General features: G+C 33.3%; 2 protein-coding genes and 1 long non-coding RNA gene across 4 annotated transcripts in view; 2 read left to right on the forward strand and 1 right to left on the reverse strand.

Moving 5' to 3' along the window:
* Positions 1–7410: 7410 nt before the first annotated feature.
* LOC107036161 (RING-box protein 2) overlaps positions 7411–23583 on the reverse strand; it is a 35319-nt gene continuing 19146 nt past the window's right edge. Inside the window, exon 2 of the mRNA XM_015253914.1 lies at positions 7411–7674. Within this exon, the coding sequence (XP_015109400.1) occupies positions 7493–7674 (182 nt within the window). The 3' untranslated portion in view covers positions 7411–7492. The remainder of the gene's footprint in view (positions 7675–23583) is intronic.
* On the forward strand, positions 9332–11267 carry LOC107036163. 2 transcript variants are annotated; one of them, XR_001460774.1, is made up of 2 exons: positions 9332–9765; positions 11176–11267. It is a non-coding gene; the product is annotated as an uncharacterized LOC107036163 (long non-coding RNA). The 2 variants fall into 2 exon arrangements; XR_001460775.2 differs by lacking the exon at positions 9332–9765 and adding an exon at positions 9783–11067.
* LOC107036160 (facilitated trehalose transporter Tret1) overlaps positions 17295–23583 on the forward strand; it is a 22841-nt gene continuing 16552 nt past the window's right edge. Inside the window, exon 1 of the mRNA XM_015253911.1 lies at positions 17295–17922. Within this exon, the coding sequence (XP_015109397.1) occupies positions 17854–17922 (69 nt within the window). The 5' untranslated portion in view covers positions 17295–17853. The remainder of the gene's footprint in view (positions 17923–23583) is intronic.

Genomic DNA, 23583 nt, shown 5'->3' on the forward strand with positions numbered 1-23583 from the left:
ACACTACTTATTGGAATATGGGTGCAAACGAATAAATAAATACGGCAAAGCAGTGAAATACTTTATCAAGTTCTCTTTATTTTACATAAGAGGCACGTCTGTACTAGAGGACAGGTGTCCAGAGACGCACTAGTATAATCAAGGGAAAACTCTCACTGGGAAAACGAAAAATAAAATAATAAAGTTTTATGCCTCAAGAGGCCACAGTCCTTCAAATTTCGGCACATGCTTAAGATTAAACCGCTCTCGAGTGCGGAGGACAACCGATCGTAAATTAGTCCCTTTCTAGAACCATTTCCCAGTATGTCATAAATCTTTGTCGAGTAGTTTTTGTACAACAATGGAAGAGCTGTGCTCGAATATTCCAACACTACTAAAAACCAATCCTATTTCGCAATCTATTGCAGTATAAAAAATCATAAAAATTGTATAACATACCTAATAATCAGCCCATTAGTTACTTAAAGGTTGTGACAAAAATATCTTTAGCAAAAGAATTTCCCGACTTGTGCAAAGCACAAATATGAAACAAATTCTCTCAGAACTCCCTTGAAATTCTCTTCTTTGCTTGACTCATTTTTATGTCACTGTTTTCGGAAATCGTGAAAATTTGCAAGTTCAATAGAGGGTAAACAGGTCAATTTCTGGACGGGGATTAGTTTTTGGACGATTTCAACTTGCATTGAATATTCCATAGGGGAGGGGAGGGCAAAATGGACCGGGAGGGCAAAACGGACCACTGACAGAAAATTGGTAATTTTTGTTTTTTGTTCTTTCCTTCGAATCACGAACACTGAATGTGTTGAATTAAAAGTGAGTTTCAGGACCATAACCGTTACAGGGGTTTTATAGACAACAAGTCTCGTCGAACTGCAATTTGATGAGATTTGCTAATCACCTCAAACCACAAATGACTTTGAATTTTTGTTTTTACTTTCATTCGGAAACAACCTACCCTGGATGATCGTGTGATCAATTGTTTTTTCAATTAATCGACATTTAGTAAATAAAAAAAATATAAAGTGAACAGTTCAGTTTAATTGTTTTCAGAAGTTTGATGCACGACTCATGCTTCCTAAAATCATGTGTTCGCATTCAATTAGTGATAATTAATTTCGTACCGGTGAAGAGCACGCACAAATAAAAGTATTTATAGTTACATCGTGACAATCCCAGTCTGATATTTTTAATATTATTGAACTTTTTTATCTTTGAGTAATTATTGACATGGAAGAATTTGTTTCATCATTGACGATTCGAAACCGAATTACTTGATTAATTGAGCTCAGTCTACAATGGGGAAACGGTATATTTTGCATTGAATTTTCTCTTTTCATTTCGTCAAAAACTTCATGAGTTGTTAATTCTATATAATAATCGCAAAATATTTTTCATCTTCGTCACCATCACCATCACCGTGAGGGGGAGATTTTAACAACACGTTCCGTAATTTTTCCAGAACTTTTTGTAAAAATTCTTAAACATCCAAGAATTTTCATGTTCTGAGGCATAATAAGTCTTGAAGTTTCTGTTAAATTTTACAACTTCCAGAAAAATTACGTGACTTTTTCGTACTTTTTCGGTGACAGACCCGAAAATTTACTGAATGTTTCAGATTTATTCTCTTATATTCCTATAGAAATTCACTGAAAACGATTCTCGCTTACGGATTACGTGAAATGTTCCGTAATTTTTCTTGAATATTTCTCTCCGTGTATCTCTTTCTGCATTTTTTTAATTCTCTTCCATCAAAATCAGCTCAAAGAATTCAGCAATATTGGTATACCTTCATTAACGAAAAATCAATTATTATATAACATCTGAAGAGATGATTAAATACATTTTCAAACAAGTTGGTCTAAAAATAGTAATATGTTCTGTTGAATGGACATATACTAAACGAATGGAGTAATATGACATTTGTTTTAGAGTAAGAAAATTTGATTCGAAAATTCTCAATTCGAAAAATTTGAATTGAGAATTTGAGTAATAACCGTATTTTCAATTGAGAATTTTTTTTTTTTAAATCACTAGGTAGTGATGCCCTCTCGGTAGCTTTGTAAAAAATCAAAATCGTTTGGGTTGAGATGTGGCATGGTGGGTATGTAAAGCGTGCAGTTTTACAGTTGCCAAAAACATATCAATAGCGAAGTGATAAAACGGTTTAAGTCGATTTTGACTATTCATCGGTTTTCCAACAATATCTGTGATTCTAAGGCAGATAGCAAAATTTTTGTTATAACTTTTTCTGTAGAGCACATTGAGTGCTATAAAAAAGATATGCACAAAAATTTCGCTATCTCCCTTAGATTTGACGATATTCCTTGAAAACTCAGCTAAGAGCTAAGTCTACTTAAATCGTTTTACCACTTCGCTGCTGATATATATCAAGAATAAGAATGAATTGAATTAACTTAATCTAATCCTGAAGACGGACAAGGCGGGAACAAAATAGTATAAACTAATTAGAGATGGGCGCGAAGTGCCTGTTCGAATTATTTTTAAAAAATCACGTGTATTCTTTCCATTCACCACTCTGGGTAGTACGTCTCGAAAACTTATGCCAAAATAACTCCGATAAAATAACTCGGACTCAAAAACTTCTGCAAAAATAACTTCGCGACAAAAAAACTTTGACTAAAATAATTTCCCGATAAAACTACTTTGGGCATAATAACTTTGGCAAAGATAACTGCAGAATTATACTGTTATTTTTTGAGAGATATAGTAAAAAGCTATCCACATTTTTTCATTTTTTACAAAAATAACTTTACAATTTTCTAATTTTTTTGATAAACAATACAATGTACAATTTCAAATTTTTATTCATAGTTTTTCATTTTTCACAAAAATAACTTCACAATTTTCTTTTTTTTTTTTGATAAACAATACAATGTACAATTTCAAATTTTTGGCAATATTTTTCAGATATCTCCATTTTTCAATTTTTCACCAAAAATAACTTTACAATTTTCAAATTTTTTTGATAAACAATCCAATTTACAATTCCACATTTAAACAAAGATTTACCGCTCGGGCAGCCACGATTGTGATTGTGAAATTTGTCACATTAGTAAGGAGCCGGTAAATACAATTCATCGGATGAATATGAAAATATTATCAAAAGTTTTGTTCATGCAGAGTTATTTTTGTAAAAGTTTTTTTTTACAGTTATTGTGTCGCAAAGTTATTTAGACGGAAGTTTTTTTGTCGCAAAGTTATTTTTGAAAAAGTTTTTGAGTCCGAGTTATTTTGTCGGAATTATTTTTGCATAAGTTTTCGAGACATGTAGCCACCACTCTGTCCTGCCACAGATTCAAAGCGAATAGAAAAACAAGTGGGAAATTGCTTTTATATTGAAAATGGTATAGTTTTCTTTGCTAATAAATTAGCAATATGCTTCCGAATGGTGATCTTGCATCTTTTTTATTCTTATCGAAAATAATTCCTATTTCAATTTATTCCTTAATCATCTCCATACAATGCCGATGATTGTCATGAAATTAATAATTTTCAATCGTAATATATTTTGTTTTTTCATCCATTTTATATCCAACAGATTTGATAACCAACATTTGTGTAATTTTTAATTACCATTAATGTCGTTGGATGTGTTAAAATAATTCCATTCTAATCGATAATGTAAAAAATGAGTAATTCATGTTCAATTATTCAATCGTGTTATCGTTCTTTGATTGTTTCATTTAAAAAAGTGAATATTGTGTGTGAAGTTGGCAGAGTTGAATGATTCAAAATGTCTAAAGGTAAAATAATTTTTATTAAGTATCAAATTATTATTATCTTTTTTATTTTTTATTTTAGTTCGATCTTTAAGTCGATCTCTACTATATGTTGCTATGAGCAGAGTCCGTAAATTGGACGATCTGTACATCTTAGGACAATTTGAACCACCAAACGAATTATTGTCAAATGATCCCCTACAAAAAGAATATGATAAATTGGAACATAGAAAATTGAAGTTATCGTACACTGACTTCACAAAAAATGGAAATTTGAAAATTATATATCATAATATCCGTTCATTTAATAAAAATTTTCGGTACATAGAATGTGATCGATGGTACATGGAAGCAGATATTTTAATTCTTTCAGAAACTTTTACGGAATTGAATGATTATATTAACTTAGGAAATTTCCATTTAGTATTCAGAACGGATTCACATAAGAAAAGTTGTTCTCAAGGTATCTTCATTCTACAAAACAAAATAACGAAAATGAAATACTCCACTATGAATCATAAAAAAGTCAATTCGAAGAATGGACATTTAGATTTGATTTTGTTCCGAATTAATGACGTAGAAATATTAGCTGGATATAAATCCCCATCAATGAGCTACGCGATTTTTTTTAAAGAACTTAAATCACTGATTGAATCAATGGGCATTGGAAAACCGAAAATTATAATTGGCGATTTTAATTTCGACACTTTTGTCGCTGATAGTTCATTTGAAAAATATTTGAATTATCATCATTTTCAGCGCGGATTAGAATCACACATATCAACTACCAATTTCAATACTCAAATAGATATTATATTCATTAATAACCTCTCTCATTATTCGTGTGGAACTTATGAGTCTTTTTTTTCGGACCATAAACCAATTTGTCTTGAGTTACATACTCCGACTGTTGTACCGATTAATATCAATGAGAATTTCGAACCTACCATTACACCACATCAAGTAGGTACAGATACCCGAGAGAAAGACAATGAACCAAATATATCCTGTTATGAATTCGAACAATCAACAAAAAATAAATCGATAGACGAAAATGGGCATATTGAGGATGACATTATATCTAATCCTATTTTGATGAAATTTCAAGAGAAGGGTGACGCCTTTAATATTTTCAATGATGAATCGGCATCATCAACTAAACGATCTCCTGAACAACAAAGTATGTACATACTTAAAAATGGTAATATATGTGATCCAATAATCAATCAGGGTATTTCATTTTGCCTACAACAAACATGTGGATTTGACAGCGTTATTCAAATATTGATCGCAGCATGTAGTTTAGAAGGTTTCCGCAGTGACATCTTCCGTTCAAATGCCGTAGAATTCAAATTAATCAAATACATTATCATAAATGATGAGGTTGATGAACAATATGTTCAGCAGTTGAGATTAGATATTTTTCAGTCTAAAGAATTCTTCCAAAAAAAAAAAAATTATGGTCTGATTTGGTAATTTTCAGTGCACTGATGACAATATCAGAATTATGTCCCATCATTTTCAATCAGAATCCAAGTTATTCAGTGAAAATGGACTGTCCATTGTGTGGTCATAGAGAAATTAATGAAGTTATAATAGAACCCAGTTTCGCTGCAATATGCGAGTATGGTCATCTTTATTGCCAACATTTTCAAGGAATATTGCATACGACCATAGATGAAATTTTCAATGGAGTTAACACTGAGTGTACACAATGTACTATGAAGAGTATTCACTTTCATAACCATCTTTTTATTAACTGCCCATCAGATCACAATTTTCGAGTTCCATTACATAATTTCCCGAGAACATTATTCGTAAATAATAATCAATATGTTCTAGCCGGGATTGTAAATTTTCGTGATCCAGAAATCATCAATGAAAATAGCTTCGGACACTATACAGCATGCATTGTCAAAGGAGAAAAATGGATCATTGTAGATGATTTATCACCTACAGTTGTCGAAGTGTCATCATCCCATCGAATAAATCCCCATTTATGCATATACGTAAAATGAAAAAGTATTGCAGAGATGAAAAAAACAATCATCTACGGATTTGGCATTCCGAAATTGATGTGAACAAAATCATTATCATAACAAGAAACGAATAAAATTGGGATCATCGTCGATAGTGGATTTTCTAACTCCAGAATTGTTCTTTCGTTTTATTACTCAATGACGAGGATGAATTTGAAGAAATGAAAACAAGTAATCAATTCATTTTTCAAAAACTGAATCAAGCACATCAAATAATTATTATGAATTCTTTTATTCAAACCTTTCCTTGCGATTTTTTTCAGAATCTCTTATTGATCATGAGGGGAAGCTGCTCCAAATTCCAAACGTTCATCCCTAGTTACTGAGACAATAATTTCAGAAACGCTTAGAATGAAGTAATAATAGTGATACAAACCCCCCCCCCCCCCCAAAAAAACAACGTGATGTAATATCTGAACGCTCCCGGATGTAAAGTCGGAGTAACACTCTTTATTAATAATTGAATAGATTTAAATATTTTTCTCCACTACAATAATCAATCCAAGTGTATTTTTCACAATAGTGGAAAGTCAACAATCTTTTGAATACTCTAAAAATGATGATCGGACATTCTCATATGAATTAAGTCGAAAAATGATACTATTCAAAAATGATACTATGATAATACAATTTTCAACAAAATTTTATTAAGAATATTTTAATTTTATATAATATGAAGAATCTGAAACCTTTTCCATCAGATTCTTTTCGAAGAATCTGATGGAAAATTCAAAATATCGAAAAACATGAGAATGATTCTCAAAATCTTATATAAATTCAAAGATAGAGTGAAACTTTCTATTATACCTTAGAATTCCACTATAATCATGTTTAAAAAAAATTGTTTGATGCAAGAATTGATAAATTTGAGCATTACATTAGATGAAACTACCAGAAATTTGATTTTCATAAAAAATTCATGAAAAATTCAAAATTTTCATGAATGATCATAAAAATCCAATTGATCAAGACAGTTATCATGCTCATTCTTCAACTACACATTAATGACATCAAAACAAATATTTTAACCTATGGTTCACTCCATGAAACATCATAAATTAAAAGAAATTTGTAAAAATTAAAATTTAGAAAAAAAAATTGAATTAAAAAAAAATCCGAATAACTATTAAAGTTATGATCTTCATCTTCGAACTCGGTCGAGAGGACATCCCAACAAATTTTTTAAGCCATAGTTAAATGAATTTAAAACTTTTTTTTTTCAGCTATCGTATGAAAACTGATTTTCGAAAAAATTCAAAAATTAAAAAAATGAATGAATGAATTAAATTTTAATTAATGGCGATGGATAGGGCTAGATAAGACCTACATTTGATAAAAAAAAATTTCTTCGATTCCATTGTTTCCTTAGCAAATAATTGAGAAAAATGGTTTTTACATATGCACCCACATACATACATACATACGGACACCGCCCAAAAATTGCATTTTCGGACTTTTTGGATCATACTTGGTTGATATAACACAAAAAATGCAAAACTTAAATTTGGTCGATTACAATGCTTCCATTCGGAAGCAAAAATAGGAGAAGAATACAGACTGGATTATCTAATCGCGCTCTTTATCTTGCATTGTTATCGTATTTTTCTCAATGAAATAAAAATTACTGGACGTATGTGTGAGTTTGTTTGTTTATTTAAAAAACAATTTGTTTATGACTATATTCATGAGACCGGTATTTTCGCACATTTCATTTCATTTTCCCATTCGTTGGATAGACCATTCCTGCTGGCAAAGGGGGCAGCGATTGTTCTGTTTCACCCATAGGGACATGCAGCAGTAGTGAAACGAGTGGTTACATTCACCCCAAACTACAACGCAGTCTTGACGTCCATAGAAGTCCTTCTTACTTTCAGCCTGACAGCGCAAACATGCATCTAGAAAAAGAAACAGTAAAAAATATTTAGTTATTCGTCGACTAAAAGTTTACTCAATTTTTTTTTTATGAATGCATCCAAACCAAATAGTTTATTCTGCTAAAAAAATTACAAAAATATATATAATTGTTTGCGTATCAATCTAATATTTGGTAAATCTTACAATAAGTTTACTCAGTGATAACCAAATTTCACGCGTAGGATTACCGTATTCATCTCTACAATTTTAGTTTCAGTGATCGATTCGCTTTGCTTATATAATCATCTGGAATTCATTGACGTAATTACGTGCCTGAGATATGAAATACATGCGACGAGTCCCCTTTCGTGCAGCAACTATACTAAGAGGAAAATAATTGTTAGCCAGTAAAAATTGTGCGAATCGACGAAATAGTTTTTTGATGATTACCGAGATCGGAATTCGTCCGTGAAACATATGCCATTTTCAAACATGAGTAATAAGATATTTTAATGACAATGGATCATTGAAAATCTTTTTTTTTTTATGCTTATTTTATATCGCTTCGAGTCTGATGAGACTATATGGCGATTGATCAAGACTTTAAAAATGGTTAGATCTCACCATTCTACCCGGCCAAGAATCGAACCTGGAACCTATCCGTTGTGAGGCAACGGCCTTAACCACTACGCCAGGCCACCGGGCAAATCATCGAAAATCTGATTTGAGGTAGGAAATTTTGGTAATACTTTGTTGATGTTTCACTCGAGATTTAGAAATCGCAGCCTGACCATATCGATATTTCTGCTCTACTCTGCACTGAGAAGACAAGAGTTTTTGAGAAGTACATTTTTACTTGTATCAAGAAAATTACTAAACGCACAATATCTCATACTAAGAAAAAAAATCTTTCGCCAAGAAATTTTATACTTGTCCGAAAGATGAGGGCAATTGGTTCATATAAAGAAAACGAGTTCTCAAATTAATTCAAGTGGTTTTTGCATTTAAATATTTTAGCATTGAGGCTGAAAAACAATTAAATGAATTAATTCAATTTTACATGGTTTGAGAAATTGATTATTGTCATCAAGAAATTGTCCTCGTCGTTAGGACAAGTACAAAATTTCTTGACGAAAATTTTTTTCTTCTTAGTGCAAGATATTTTGCTCTTGAAAATATTCAAGCCACGAATTTCTTGATATAAGGAAAGACGTACGTCTCAAAAAAACTTTGTTTTTCTCAGTGTGAACAATTAATTCAGGAAGATCATACCTCTCATAAACGCGCACGAAAAAACTTAATAGACAAACCTAGCGAATTCGTTAGAAAATTTTATTGGATTTCTATTGAACTTTCTGTTAGTTTTTGGCCAATTCTATGGAAATGTTCAATAGAAAATATGCAATAGAAAAAGTTGATAGAATTAAATTTTCTATATAACTTATTCTTTTCAGACATTTTTTATAGAATTTCTATTGGGTGAAATTTTCTAGGTTTTCTTCATTCTATTTTTCCATTCTTCTTATCAAGAAAATCAAACAAAAAAACTTAGAAAATTTGAGCCGAAGAAAATCTATAGAAAATATCTCAATAAAATAAATTATATAGAAAAATCGAATTCTATTGACTTTTTCTATTGAACATTTCAATAGAATCGGTCAAAAACCAATAGAAAGTTTAATAGAAATCCAATAGAATTTTCTAACAAATTCGCTAGGTTTTTCTATTAATTTTTTTTCATCCCTGAAGTGAAGCTAAATGCAAAATACTTCGCTCAAATTGCAGGCATGCCATCATATCGTCATTGTTACTCTATTAATTGACAAGCTGAAATGACTAACTAATAACAATCCCGTTCAATCAAATTTATAGATTTTTCTGGAACGAAGAATATTAACCAAATGGCTATTTGAAAATAGTTATTTCCATGTTTTGCATAAAATATTTTTCAAGGCCAAAATAGGGATGCTAATCCTGGAAATGGAATTTCTTGTTTGACCAGAGAATAGAAATTTTCTAGAACATCGAGATCTAGTTTTGCAGTAAAAATGTTTCATCTTAGGACACTTCAAATGCTCAACATAAAATGTTTGGAAGTTGGTAATCATCAACGTGCGCATTTGGTGGTAGAGGTAAGATTTGTTTGAGGATATTTTTTTCATCAGTTTACACCAGTTCATCAACAAAAATATTACTTGAAGAACGTTTTCAAGATTTGAGAACTCTCGAATGAGTGAGAATACGTGACAATTCAGAGGTGAAAATTTCAGTCCATCAGCGCAATGTAAAGCAGCTCTTTATTCTGCAATCTCACGTTTGTTACCAAATCGCAAACGTAAATCCTGAGTTTTTAATTCAATATTTTTTTTTTACTTCCAGAACAGCGAAGAATACATGAAGGAAACTAGAAAAAGAGATTTCACTAATGCAATTTCCAGAAAAAAAATAGAAATATCGGCGTTAATAAATCGAAGGAAATAATGAGAAATTTGCGTTTATAACGCCTTGCATTACGATAAATTATCACAAGAGTATGTTTCTCACTCCTTTATAGCAGTATAATTGAAACGTGAAGCTGTGCAAGATTATCAATATATAACACTCTAGAATCCAAATAGCATTGAAATGAATACATTAAAACCTCTCGTCAAATAATTTCAATCGGATATGCACGACTAGTTGCCAGTATATTTCCACTAGTGTTTTATCGAGAAAAAAACTCAACAGCATTATCCACATCGCTGAAGAGCTATTACTCATCATCGATTCTCGGATCTTTGATTTACTTTATAATGTGGGATATCGTAATACAATAAGTTCGATGCACTGACCTGTCTCATTAAATGTGGAAACACAACACATAAAATTAAGGACGCAGCGTCACATGCTAATTTTCTGATCTGGTGACAATAAACCATTCAATAGAATCATCATAAAACAGTGGTTTAAACCTAGCAAAACACTGACCGCAAACAAGTGGGAAATTGCTTCCATCACAACATAGTTAATATATTTTTGCTAATAGACTAACAATTTGCTTCTGAATGGAGTTTCTATAACGATGTACTTTGAAGTAAATTCAATGATTCCTTCAACATTACTTGAAGGTTGGCAATTAACATTGCCCCAACGTTGAAATTTTTTACCTTAACCCCCTCTAAAATTATCTGCATGTATGACCTTGCAAAAGTTGAACTTGAAAAGATGATCCGTTCCCCTTCTCCTCGTTATGCTAATCCTTGAAGCGTGAACGGAATCGCGTCATGTTTATACGGTTTAAATAGATAATACTATAGGCCTGGTATTCAGACAGGGATTATTCAATTAAATTCATTCAACACGTGCTACGGCTGAGCGCGTGGGGATAACACGTACTCAAAGCCAGAAGATGGAACACATCATAGGAATGTCGGGACAATTGGACAAAAAAAAAAGTATCAACTGAAAAGTTTTCATACGCAAATTATGGCAATCTTATTAAGTAAATTTTGCATTGTCAGTGATTCTTTTGGTGTTTATTAACATCTTGTTTTCTGTTCCAGAATTTGTCTTTCCACTTTTCTTTTGTCTGTCCTCTCTCTACGTGCTGTTTCATGCTGATTGCGCGAAAGCCACTCGCCGGTTCTAGTAGGTTATCAACGTCATACCACTATATTATAAACAAATGTCAATTGAATATACGCGAAGCATTATGGTAATTGGGATGGAAGCTAAACCAATGCGCTCGGCAGATGGGGTATAGTTCGTCTCCAATGGAAATTTTTGTGATTGTACGGGGGTAATAAAGATACCACGTATGAATGATTATCGATTGAACGTTGAGATAATTGAAACTAAGGAGATGTAAGGATGAGAGGAATATCCCCAGTTGATTCGAGTAATGATAAATGTATTGTAAATTAATAAATCGAGGCTCAAAACTCACAACAACTTTGTTTATGTTTACATGGAATAAAGAATTGAGATAAAATCGGTAATTAACGATTTAAATCTCAATTGGCGACGAGAGTAGAAGGGGAATTTGAGGATTTTTCCACTGTCTGCGTAAGGCTCTCTTGTTGGTCTTCACATTTGACCCGAACCATTGACTCCCATCATCATCGCTCGCATTTGAATTGTACTATAACGAAATACAATCAGCTGGAAATTTATGATTTAATTGGGTTCCAACTGGAACATTCGAGATGTCATTTTGAAAAACATATTAAATTAATGAATGAAGCTAATAATTCCAGTTTCATTCAACCCAGTCCCTGCTTTCGATTCACGGAAGAATTGTTCAACTCGATTCAACTCCCATTATGAATTATCAACGATAGCATTAAGATAATGCATTATTAATGATATTGTGCAGTATAAAAAAGCCAGCTTTCCGTAATGAATGCTGAAACTTCGTCGTTCCTGTACAGTCGATGGAACGTACTGGAAGATGAGGGAATATTCGAGAGTATCGCGATGGTATCGCCACTAATTAAGCGAACATTTTATGATGTACCTTCAATTTTCCTGATGATGAAGTTTTTTCACCGAACATTCTGGAATATTTTTTTCATTAAAAATTTCAGCCAATAGAATAATGCAGTACTTGACCTTTGGCGTACGGAGAGAAATGTTCAGTAAAAATTACGGAACTCATAGTTCGCTTACCAATTACGGAATCGACCCAGAAAATTTAAGTGACGGTATCGTTTTTTTCATCAGAGATTCAGATAAAAAGATCCGTAATTTTTATTGATTATTTTTGGTAATCGGATCTGGCGTCCCCTGGACCAACCGGAGTTCAGTATTCAATAACATGAAGTACTTCGCAATTAAAATTACAGCGGTTATTTCCCCCTAGCTTTTGATAATTTCCCTGTAGCTTTTGATAGATTCCCTCTAGCTCTGCAATTGTTTCTCTAACCAAACAAGTGTCAAATATTATCCTGTGGAGTGAAAGAAAGTCATGAAGAAAGTCAGATCCGATTACCAAAAATAATCCGTCGAATACCACTCGACCTCCAAAATTAATCGAACATTTCCCTCATGTTTTCCTGTGTATCAACGATCGGGATGAGTTTTGCACGAAAATCCCTCGCGCTGAGCGCTCGAGATTTTAATCTGCAAAACTTCTTCCTCTCGTTGCTACGCAACAAAACAATCGGGAAATATTCGATAATTTTCGAGGTCTCGTGGTATTACTATTGAATATTTCTCTCCGTGCGGAGGAGGGGAGACAGAATTATTTCGATCATTATTTCTCCTAAAATTTGGACCAATAGAATCGTTGCGGTGGACGAAAGTACTGTCGGATTGACTAATCCGTTCTCTTGGTTTTCAGAGGTGGGAGATATGGATGTGCGTGGGGATTAGGTAAAGTGGGGGTAACTAGGAAGTAAATGGGCTAGTCAGTGTACCCGTATAGGATTTTAAGCAGGATATGTTTCGAGAATTTTTCCCTGCGATTAGCAACCGACAAAGTATCCACGAACAATTATTTGGCGGAAATTTCAAGGAGAAAAATGCTCCGACAAGTTCCCCTCGAGCTTCAAAATTAATCGAATATTTCGAAGCTCTTGGGGTATTACTACTGACAATTTCCTTACACTAAAGGAAAGCTCTTGGGGTATTACTTACAGTAATTGGGGGCCCAGTGATATCTTCACATCATTTTTGTTTTGATAATTGACCGGGCAACGGGTGAATTATCAAACTGATAATTCCACAGTATCAATTGTTTTCCCTTCCTTTGACAGATATTCCCCACATTTTCGTGAAGTGTCACATAATTCCGAACACCGCACACTGTTCGACTAAAATCAGAATATTCCCTCAATTTCCCTGCGAAGAAACGAGAGTATTAAGGAGATTCAAGTATCTTTTACAGTTTGGTGCAGACCCCACTATAGATTTAACCATTTTCAATCATCAAATTTGTCAATTAGATTGCATGAGAAAAATTAAAAAAAAAAAACATAAATATACTGTTAAAAATTTTCGTCCGAATTTTCCGTTCCAAATCCCGGAAATTTTCATCGTGTTCAAGTTGAACTGAACAGTTCAATTATTCTGTAAAAATTTAGATAAGTCAGGAAATTTCAGGGAAAAATTGAAAATTTATGTCATTTTGTTTCTGAATATTCATGTCCCACTGAAAATTCAATCAAGTTGTGAAGTTTCCGTCTCACTCCCACAGAAAACTCATTAATTTGCGTGAACTCTACTTAAAACTTGAAATTTTATAACCATTTTTCCCTGAATTCGATTCAATGTCAGTCTCCTGAGATTTACTATAATATCTTCCATGAAATTTCAAACACTTTCTAATAGTGTATTCAGCATCATTCATATTACATTTCACACAGAATTATTAATTTTTTAAACATTCATTGTTTATAAATAAATTATTTAAATTGTTTAAACATTCGAAAAGAAATTTTTTTAGGCGTGAAATCGATTTTTGATAAAATTCTGCATTAGAATAAATTTGTTACGATTCCGATCACATGACATTTATGGTGGAAAATTGATTGTTTATGAAATATTTATGTCCGTAAAATGCTCGTAATTTTCAAAAAATTGCATTTTTTAAATTATTTCATCAATCTTCCTCCAAAAGAAAACTTTCTAATTTTCTTCAGATTTACAAAATGTTGTCTAACGGTTCAATATCGACATTCAAACTCAGACATGCAAATTTTAAATAATAAAATCATTGTAAAATGTCCGGAGACTTAGGATCAAATGGGGCTCAAATGGAAGCTTTGATGTTTGACTATAAAAGTAAAAAAGCATTTCACTGAAAAAAAATTCCCAAAGTACTTGGATATCCTTAAGTTTTGCAAAAAAAAAATCATTTGTTTGCAACGAAGCTTTCGGGAAATATCCGATTATTTTTAAAGTCTCGGGGTATTACAACTGATAAATTTTCCATTTTTTCAATTTGATTGTATTGCTATGTATAAATGAAGTCTTTACATGAATATGGCTCTAACCCGCACAAACGTTGAATAGCTGCACTCCATCACTCAATTCAAACGAAAAAAATTATCCAAACGAATGACATGTGAATAATTCGAAGCTATTGCGTGAATTTTCCTAAGCTTCCCTGCATACCATTGATTGCGGAAAATTTTCCAAAAAATCCATTTAACTGAAAATTTTTTCACTATCAAATTTCCCCTCATTGCTACGCAGCGAAACTACCGAACGAATTTTCGACAGTTTTAGAGTTATAGGGGAATTCCGGTTGAAAATCACGGAATCGTTATTGGAGGATATCTCGAATCTATCGATTCGTCAAACCATCATTGCAGGAACACGAAGTGTGGTGAGGGGAAAGAATGCGTCGAGAACAAAGTCACACGAGCCGACAATCAAAATCACCGTGAATCATAGACGAGACATACAGCTGATGACGTTGACGTAATGTAAACTTTATTCTTTTCGGATTGCCTGAAAAGATTACAATTCGTTATCAAATCTGATTTTATTCCGTATTACGTAAAGGAATTCTCGCACTATGAACGAAGAAAGGGGATACGAAAAACCACCTGCCCACCACCTGCCCACAACTCAAATGATGAAATCCCTTCCACTTCAAACATTATTAGATGGAAATGTTGTGATTATTCCTAGAGATATTGAAGTTAGAATGAACCACCGAAGTATCAACAATTCAATTTAAAAGAGTCACATCTACACGGGCGAGCCCAATGAATCATAATAATGTGGATGTGAATGTGGAGAATTGAAGGTTGAAAGGCGTCAAAAATATGCCAATTTGCGTTAAAATTTATTCATTCAAATTTACTTGATATATGGCTGTATTGAAGTGGGACACGCTGTTAAAAATTGTTGCCAGAAATTTCCGATACACTTTTTGGAAATTTTTATCGAATTTAATTATCACTGAAATTTCAGGGAATTTCGTCATTGAAAATTCAGAATTTCGTGGAAAAATCAAAGAGAACTGTCAACCAGAAAACCAGAAAATTTTGGTAAATATATTCTTGAAATTTCGGCACAGTAACACTGAATGCGATTTAGGGGGAAAAAAATCATGAAATTTCAGATTTCACTGAAAATTCAATGTATTTTGGCACTGAATATTCAAATTAGATTGGAAATTCAAATAAATTATACTGTTAGAAATTTTTTGAAATTTAAGTAACAGATGCATTTGAATTTTCAATATTCGAAACTTGAACTCAATTTCAGACTGAATTGCTCATGGAGTTTCTGATTCATCTTGAAAATTCAATAAAATTGAGTTTTTCATGATGAATCCATCATTGAATTTTCAATGACAATTTGGATTTTCACACCAATTACGAAAATTAAGTATTACATTCAGTCGAATTTTCAAGAGATTGAAAATTCAGAAGAAAATTTGTCTGAATGTTCACGATTTTCAGTAATTTTTATTGTCGTATGAACCTGAGAAATCAAATTTCGTGGAATATTCAAGAACATTGACTGATTCATATTTATATTTATTTATATTTATATTTAATAACAAGATCATTGGAAATTCTATGTAAATTATTCGTTGTTAAGGGGTGACTGCTGAGTTTTAAAAGTCGTGGGATATTGACTTAGATTTCTCACCCATTGAAGATCGATTATGTATGTCTAAAAACGAATAATTAGTGCAATAAAATTAATTGTTTATCGTTCGTTTGCCTCGCAGACGTTTAAAATGTTAAAAATAGTCCATGGCCTCTAATTTGCTAGATACAGATGTTTTTTTCAACATTTTTGAAACAATGTGTACAATAACAATTACAATTAATTACAATTAATTTTTTTGAAATTCAACTCCTAAACAGCTAATTTCGTTTTGTATAATGTAAAAATTTGCGCTATTCATGTAAACTAGGCAGAAAAATTATTCTTAACATATTAAAAATACATTCCCGATTCTTTCAGAAATATTTTTCGGGCTATTTTACATGAATGGTGCAATTTTTAATGAAAATAATAATGAAATTAACTGCGTAGAAGTTGAAAAAAAAACCTCTGTAGCTCCAAAAATTGGAGGCCCTGGACCATTTTTAACATTTTAAGCGTTTGCGAGGTAAACGAACAATAAACAATTTTTTTTGCACTAATTATTTGTTTTTAGACACATATAATCGATCTTTAATGTATGAGAAATCTCATTGCAATAGCCCACGATTTAAAACTCATAGTAGTCTCCTCTTAAAAATTTCAAGATTTTTTACTTGAAAATTTCAAGTGTAATTTTTAAATAGTGTAACGACTTCTCGTCTTTATGCTGCTTAAAATTCTGGAATTTTCGTGAATTTTCAGTGAAACCTGGAATTTCATGATTTTTATTCCCCGAAATCGGATTCAGTGTCACTGTCCTGAAAATTAGTAGTCAACTATCCACGAAATTTCATTTTTTTTCTAGCAGTGTACACAGAGTAACCCCATCTCCTGATCGATGGCTGCCATTAATACAGTCCTCAGTATCCCTCTCTCCGTAATTTTTTTCAATCCAATATACTATACGCCCGCGCGATTCCCTGGTTGGTCGGTTTTCCACCATACGAGATTGTACGAAGGCAACCGACGTTAGGACTGGCGCCTGCAGCCCAATGATACTCTCCCCCAGGGCTCGACTTGTTGGCGTATATAAAAGGAACCAATTCACTGAGGATCAGATTAGCACAGTTGTTAAACTGACTAGAAACATCCTTCGACTGTTATTCAAATAAAAAATAAATATCTCAAAATCATACAAAATTATATGAATCGTTCTAAAGCGCACGTCATTCAAAATAGCAAATCGTAATTTATATTTGTTAAAGCAGCCGTGAATCGTAAATTTTCATGTTTAAACAACTGCGATTAGAGTTCAGGAAAAGATAATAATATCTATTGATCATTTTTTTATAAAAATCTGAAACGTGAAGTACGTCTTACTCAGAGCGAATATACGACGTAGTGAGGGAAAAGGAGAGAAAGTATTGTCTGACGGAAAGAGACAGTGCAGCATATACACTGCCTGGATACTATAGCGAGCAGACACCCTGGTGCAGAACGTCAGGAGACAATCGGCAAGTCAGACCGGACTACATACCTCCAGACAGTTATTAGTATCAAACCCGCACTAATAAGAAATCAAGTGAACGTGGAATTTATTGAATAGACATTCTCACACCTGACCAAGGAACTTTGAACTCTTCCGAAATTATAAAAAAAAAATTGTGCAAAAGGATAAAATAACGAAAATGTCATCCCAAAGGCGGCAGATGATGCAACCCTGGCCTCTGTGCATTATGCCCTTCTCCAAGCGCAAGGTGAGTTATATTTGTCAGATGTTACGAATTATTTGCATTGCTAAACTATTCATCATTCAAAATATTGTCAAAACCCAATGCACTTGTCACGTCGGTACGGAAGGAAGTCTTTTACACAACGCCGGTGTTCACATTTGGAATTAATTTCTTTTATGTCGCGTTGTATTCATTGTCCTTATCTTACCAACAGCGACTACTGGTATATCGAACCTTGTTCCTCAAAGCCGGTTCATAGGCTTCTGGAAAGTTCCGCGCGTTTCCGTTTGACTACGCCACAAGCCGGGGCTCGCCTCTGACTTACTGGCCTCATCACATTGCTTCTCTCTCTCGCTCTTTTTGCTTTGTCTATTTTAGGCCCCACCATCGTGATAATGTTACATACACTAGTAGTCGCCGAGGTAAACGACTATTTTCCAATGCTTTTTGAACCCCTGGTCATGAATCCGTCGGTAACTAAGTCTGGAAATATGCCTCATGATTTTTAACACCAATTCTCTCAATTTCCCTGGAGCCTAAATTATGAGACTTATGAGGAGAAAAGGGGAAAAATATTGGCAATTCGATGTAGTGAATAGTTTTACTCTTTCCAATTATATCAATGTAATATTTTTAACACCGAAATTACTCCAATCGTTTCATTTTAATCAGGATTAAAAATGGAAAGAATCGTAAGAAAAAAAAACGATTCTTCCACTATTTGCCAACGTTTCGAACACAAAATTTTTTAAAATTCTAATCAAAATTGCTATTATGAACGTTAATACCTGAGGAATTTGGAGGTTTTTGAAGATAATATTTTTAAATTATTTTTCGAGATGCTGACGCGGCAAGAGTTGCGTGCACTGGAACACATGATGCTTCGATACATATTATTCAGTAACGAAGTGGTAAAACGGTTCAAGTCAATTCTGACTATTGGCTAGTTTTCAATGAATATCTTGGAATCTGAGGGAGATAGCAAAATTTTGAGCTACAACAAATATAATTAGGAAAATTTCGCTATCTCCCTTGGATTGGGAAATATTCCTCAAAAACTCAACTCGGAGATAAGTCGAGTTAAACCGCTTTACCATTTTGCTACTGATATAATTATACAATTCTTCACTGCTGAATCGATTTTTTGTCGGAACACGAAGAAAAAAATCTGCTCAATTTATCAATCGTTCAAACAAACTGATCACAACTTTCAAAATGGTTTACTCTGGATCAATATCAATTGCGTTATTAATTCGCTCATGTGGCCACTGCACGTCAATTTTTTTCGAGGAAGCGAAAGAAAAATATCCACATGTCAACTGAAAATTCACACAACAATGCAGCTGACTTCTGCACAGTAAGCAGTGAGAAAAAAAAATTACTCTTGCCAAGTACTCATTTACTTGAGCGAAGCATTTATTTAAAAAAAAACAGATTTCTCCAATCGAGTCATTCCTAGGCAAGCCTGATTAAGTTTTAGTTATGAAAATCATGTTGTTCTAGAGGATGACTATGTTGCACATGATGTTGGATTAATTTTTTCAATGATTATTCATTTTTCCTAAATTTCTTATTTTCTAGAGGGAAGCATTTCCATTAGTTTTTTAATCAAATTATTGATAATTATTGAGGGAGTTCATTCAAGACCACAACTAATGGCCTTGATAGTTATCGAGGGAGTTCATTCAAGGCCATAACTAACATAATCATCCCTAAACTAATATAATTGCCATAATTGAAACCTAATGAGGACTGCCCGGTAATGACTCGACTGGAGACATACGGTATTGAACAAATAAATATTTCTCTCAAGTAAATGGATATTTGGCAAAAATAATTTTTTTTCTCAGTGCAAGTCCTTCCGCGCTGGTATTTCAAAAACTATCCAACGTGCATTATTTTTGCAAGAGAGTAAAATTATCCTCCGTTACATTTTCAATTTTCTTTCAACCTTTTTCATATCTTCCGTGTCATTATGCTAATACTATATGCACTATTACATTGGTAATAACAATGGATCGCCACATTCCTGCGCTCGAAAGCACCGAAAGTATAGCAGAGTCGCTTCAAATACGAGAGTGTGCCTGTGTACACGGAACCACCATGAGCGTAAGAATTGTATGCGGCGCATAGAACATTTTCAATGGTAACTGTTCGATCGCGTTCATTTCAGCAGTGTTCACATAATGACAACAACAGCGTGCTTGTGGTAGATGGATCAATATCGAAGCATTGTACTTTCAATACACACTGTTAAAAATTTCCGTCTGAATTTTCCGTAGCACCTTCTGGAAATTTTTATCGTGTTCAAGTTCCACTGAAATTTCAGGAAATCTTGTCATTGAAAATCAAATATTGCATTAATTTTCTGTTCAAATTATCTGGAAATCAATAAAATACTTGATTTTTCAGTTCAATTATCTTGTGAAAATTCAGAAAAATCAGGTAAATTCAGGGAAAAACAGAAAATTTGTGTCATTTTGTTTCTGAATATTCATGTTCCACTGAAAGTTCAATCAAATTGTAAAATTTCCATCTCACTCCAACGGAAAACTCATGAATGTCCGTGAATTCCACTAAAAACTTGAAATTTCATAACCATTTTCTTCCATTTATCCGAAATTTCCGGTACACTTTTTGAAAAATTTTATCGAATTAAATTACCACTGAAATTTCAAGGAATTTCGTCATTGAAAATGCATAATTTCATGGAAAAATCAAGGAGAATTCAAATAAATTAAGGAATTCTCGTCTTTACATTGCTTAAAATTCTGGAATTTTACTGAATTTTCAGTGAAACCTGAAATTTCATGATTTTTTTCCCCTAAATTGCATTCAGTGTCACTATCGTGAAAATTTGTTTTTGTGTACTGCTTCTCACAATTTCTCGTCTGGGAATTGGTATTACATACTTCCCAAACTCGAAAACTTGAAAATCACTACAGAAAAATATTGTTCCTGGGCTGTTGCGATGGGGTTTTTTACTCGTGTGGTTGGCCAGTCCTCGCCTACGGCTCGGAGGCCAACGCCACACGAGTAAAAAACCCCATCGCAACAGGCCGGAAAAATACTATTTTTTTCCAACAATGTATATCTTCCATAAAATTTCAAAAAATTTGTCGGATATAATTTCACTCAGGACACGGAGGTGATTCGCTTGAACACGAGTTTTATTTTCGTACTTGAAAAATATTCCATATAAAAATATTCCATTCTAAATCAAACCTATCCATCGGAAATGTCATCTAATGTCAATGGAAACGAGAAATAAATGGAGCAAAAATTGATGAACAGACAAAATTGAAGTTTTCTCGTGACATTTGTACCTCCGCAAAATCATTGACCCCTCCGGAGGAAAGATAATTAATGCACCTCGGAGGTTACGTGCATTTTTGAAAGGAACTGGAGACTGGTCGTCACGTGCAAACAGTCACGTGTGCCAAAGCATGGTTCACCGACATTATCAACCGAGTTTATTTGCCGATCTTATCGTTTAAAAGACCCCCTTACCGTAATTGATGAAAGGCACAAGAATCTTGAATAATAAATTTGCTTTCAAGGTTGAAATGTTTAATTATTAGCTATTTCTATTTAAATTAAATAATTTATTTCTCGTCAAGATTCACTCGAATGAGCGGCGGCCTCCGCAATTGAATGATCGGTTATCGGTGTTTTTTCGCATTGACGCATGCCATTAAATACTGGTCTTGACAATTGTCATAGCGAATTGTCATAACGATAGTCGGTAATGAACTTGAAATATGCAGTATTGGCTTATCGCTAGTAGTACATCAGCAAATAGTCCATAGACGGGGAGAAAAATTCAATAAAAATTACCAGAAAATAAAAACGTAAAAATTACGCTTCGAAACGTAATCCGCGAGCGAAGTAAAATTCAATAAAAAGTTAGAGTCGGAACTGAAACTGTAGGAATCGCTACGTAAATTCTACGATTTGTTCCGTAAAAATTAATCACTCGTCTAATGACTCTCTGCTGTGGGGACAAGGAGTCGTTCCGTAATTTTTCCCCAACAATTGAGAAATTTTACCGAACGAAACGTCGAAATAACTCACCATCTTCATAAAAATTGTTGAATGTTCAAGAATTTTTGATTTTGGAGGCGTAATCAATCGGGAATTTTCTGTAAGACTTTACTTCTTCGGGAAAAATTACGTGACAATTTCGTACTTTGTTCGGTGATGAACCTGAAAATTCACTGAACGTTTCAGATTTCTTCTCTTCCATTCCTATAACAATTTCCGGAAAACGACTCCCCATTGCGGATTACGTGAATTGTTTCGTAATTTTTACTGAATATTTTTCTCCGTGTATGCCTTTATCCCGAGTATGGGGGAAAAATGAGCCAGTCTTTACAAAAAAGAATGGCAGAGTGCGAATTTTTCGATTATTTTTTCCTTCGTATTGTGATCAATGCACTTAAAAGCATTGATAAGAGCCGAAAAATTGAAGAAATGAGAGGTTTTCCGGTTAGATACTTTTCGGAGAGGATGACTCTAGACTATTTTGATGTTAGTGAATGGATTAATCAGGTAAACTACGTCATAATCCGTATTTCTTCGTGAACAATTTCTGTTTATGTACATGTGATGAGATATAAGTTAAGACGTGATAGAACAAACTAATCTTGTGCTGACGTTTCGTCTAGTAAGATTCTTGATAATTACCAAGAATTATTATTACATAAATACGGAAATATTACATAAATGAAGAAAAAACGTTCAGATAAGTGATAAAATGACAATTTCATAATTGGGCCAAAGCACCTCCCCTCCCCCCTTCCACTGGAGTTACGACCACCCGTTTCTGGGTCGATTTTTTTTTCAAATTATGTGACATCGCCCTGACTACATTTCTGGCTTTTATTTTGCGAATCCGGCCCATAGTGTAAATGATTAGATCGTGCCATTCCACCCGACCGAGATTTGACCTTGGAATCCGTCGCATTCGAGCCAGCAAAATTATCTGCTGCGCCAGTCAAGCACTCAGAGGAATGGTTTATTCGAATTACATAAACTTTACATATTTAAATAGAACAATGGATTTAACCAAATAGCTTATAATTAAGCTTTCATTCAAAGATGAAAGTTGATCCTGATTTCCGTTTCGATTCACATCAAATGAATGGTATTTTAAAGATAAATAAATATTCTCTACACTGTTGGAAAAAAAAAAATTTTCTGGGCAGTTGACTAATTTTCAAGACAGTGACGCGGAATGCTATTTAGGGAGAAAAAAATTATGAAATTTCAGGTTTCACTGAAAATTCATTAAAATTCTAGAATTTTAAACAGCATAAATAGGAGAATTTCTCAACTTATTTGAATTTTCAATCTAATATGAGTATTCGGTGCCAAATTACATTGAATTTCCAGTGAAATCTGAAATTTCATGAGTTTTTTCTCCCTAAATCACATTCAGTGTCACTGTTCTGAAAATTCAAGAATATATTTACCGGAATTTTCTGGTTTTCTATGCATTTTCAGGGAAAATGAAATTGAAATTTACACTTCTTCTCTTTGATTTTCACTTTCATTGAAATAACTATATGAGTTTATTAATTTCCAATAATGGCAGCGCAACACTGTCGGCCGGCTCTGCGATTGAGGTTTTCCATGGGTTTCCTATCATTTCTAGCCCGACTGTGGAACAATTGGGGGGGGGGG

Source organism: Diachasma alloeum, unplaced genomic scaffold, assembly GCF_001412515.2.
Source record: "Diachasma alloeum isolate Michigan unplaced genomic scaffold, Dall2.0 Dall_scaffold_00206, whole genome shotgun sequence".
Lineage (NCBI taxonomy): Eukaryota > Metazoa > Arthropoda > Insecta > Hymenoptera > Braconidae > Diachasma > Diachasma alloeum.